The sequence below is a fragment of the Arachis ipaensis genome, chromosome B05 (genome assembly GCF_000816755.2).
Source record: "Arachis ipaensis cultivar K30076 chromosome B05, Araip1.1, whole genome shotgun sequence".
NCBI classification, from domain to species: Eukaryota; Viridiplantae; Streptophyta; class Magnoliopsida; order Fabales; family Fabaceae; genus Arachis; species Arachis ipaensis.
In genome coordinates, this window is record NC_029789.2 from 138919844 (window position 1) to 138921175 (window position 1332).

Consider the following 1332-nt stretch of genomic DNA (forward strand, 5'->3'; position numbering starts at 1 on the left):
ACAATTTGCATCTAACCCCATGACAAAGAAGAAAGTCGTGGCAAATATTCAGGGGAAGAAGGCATTTTTTGTTTCAAGGCAAACATATATTCCACATAAAAGTCTCATGTTTCACCGCAAAAATACAGAAAAGTTTGTAACAATGTAACATTTAGGTAGCTCCATATGCAGCACAAATAAACAAAAGAAAGTGGTATAATTGTATCTTAGTATAACTGAATAACTTCAATTGAAACTTACAATGCTTGTTCGTGGTATTTTTCCATAGTCTCCCTCCATTTAGGCAGAATACCTGCATGACATCAAAATAATTTTTCAAAAAAAAAAAAGCAGCATATGAAAGCCAATGAAATGGACACTTTTTCTGGCTTTTAGTCTATTTGGTTTCTGTTTTTGTTTCTTATTTTCATTTCTGTTGTTTTCTCTTTACTGGAACGGAAATTGACAAAAAGATTTTACTTTATTAGCATAATAACATTTTCAGCTACTGATTTTTACCTGATGAAGGCCATCGATTTGGTCCATAGAAAGGTTTATGTGATTTTGGATCATCTTCAGCTACTTCAACTCCAATATAATATCCCTCTTTGTAATCTCCTACTTAATCCACAAGGAACATAAAACAAAGCATATCAAGCTTCAACACAAACAAGAACAACAATAATACTAACAAAACATAGTTCAAGAACAAGAGCCAAACATGCAACACAGAGGCATATATAATTATATACCATGAACTTGGTTTTCAGGATCAAGTAGTTCATCAAGAACAGGAGTATACCCCCTATGCTTCTCATTCCTGAGGAGCTTCATCTTCTCCTTATGTGGAAGAGAGAAGAATTTCTTGCTCTCTGCAAAAACCTCGTCCATGAATTCCTGGCTTATTCCATGATTCACAACGTAGAAGAAACCAGAATCCAAGCATGCCTATTATCAATAAACAAAATGGTTAAAGGGATTGAAATAAAAGAAAATAGAACCTTGATGATCATGGAGGAAGAACCAAACCTGTTTGAGCGAATTAACGGATTGGTTTATGTCAGGGTTGGAGAGGTCGACACAATTGAGGGAAGAGGTGAGAGAATCTGCGTTAACCATGTTGGAACTTGGAACAAAGAAGACGAAGAAAAATGAAGGACAACCTCTAAGTTTTGTTTTTCAATGGTTTTTGTACTTTTTGGTTTTTGGTATGCAGAAAAAGAAAAAAGTGAATTGCACTTTGTTTTATATATATTAGCACAAGACCACAATGTCCACAAACTGTTGCCACCACCACTCATCAGCAGCCATAGATTTTATTTTTATTTAATTAAATATTTTTTTATTGCTTAT

At 34.1% G+C, this 1332-nt stretch overlaps 1 protein-coding gene across 4 annotated transcripts in view; it reads right to left on the minus strand.

Annotated features, from left to right (window-relative positions):
- The window catches only part of LOC107644428 (2-oxoglutarate-Fe(II) type oxidoreductase), a 3438-nt gene extending 2228 nt beyond the window's left edge, over window positions 1-1210 (minus strand). The window contains exons 1-4 of one of the 4 annotated variants that reach the window (XM_016348285.2): window positions 1009-1210; window positions 732-927; window positions 499-597; window positions 241-292 (exon numbers count right to left, since the gene is read on the minus strand). In XM_016348285.2, coding sequence (XP_016203771.2) covers window positions 241-292; window positions 499-597; window positions 732-927; window positions 1009-1098 — 437 coding nt within the window. In that variant the 5' untranslated portion in view covers window positions 1099-1210. Of the gene's footprint in view, window positions 1-240; window positions 293-498; window positions 601-731; window positions 928-1008 lie in introns of those variants that run through there. The other 3 variants (XM_021102992.1, XM_021102994.1, XM_021102993.1) reach the window with 3 other exon arrangements.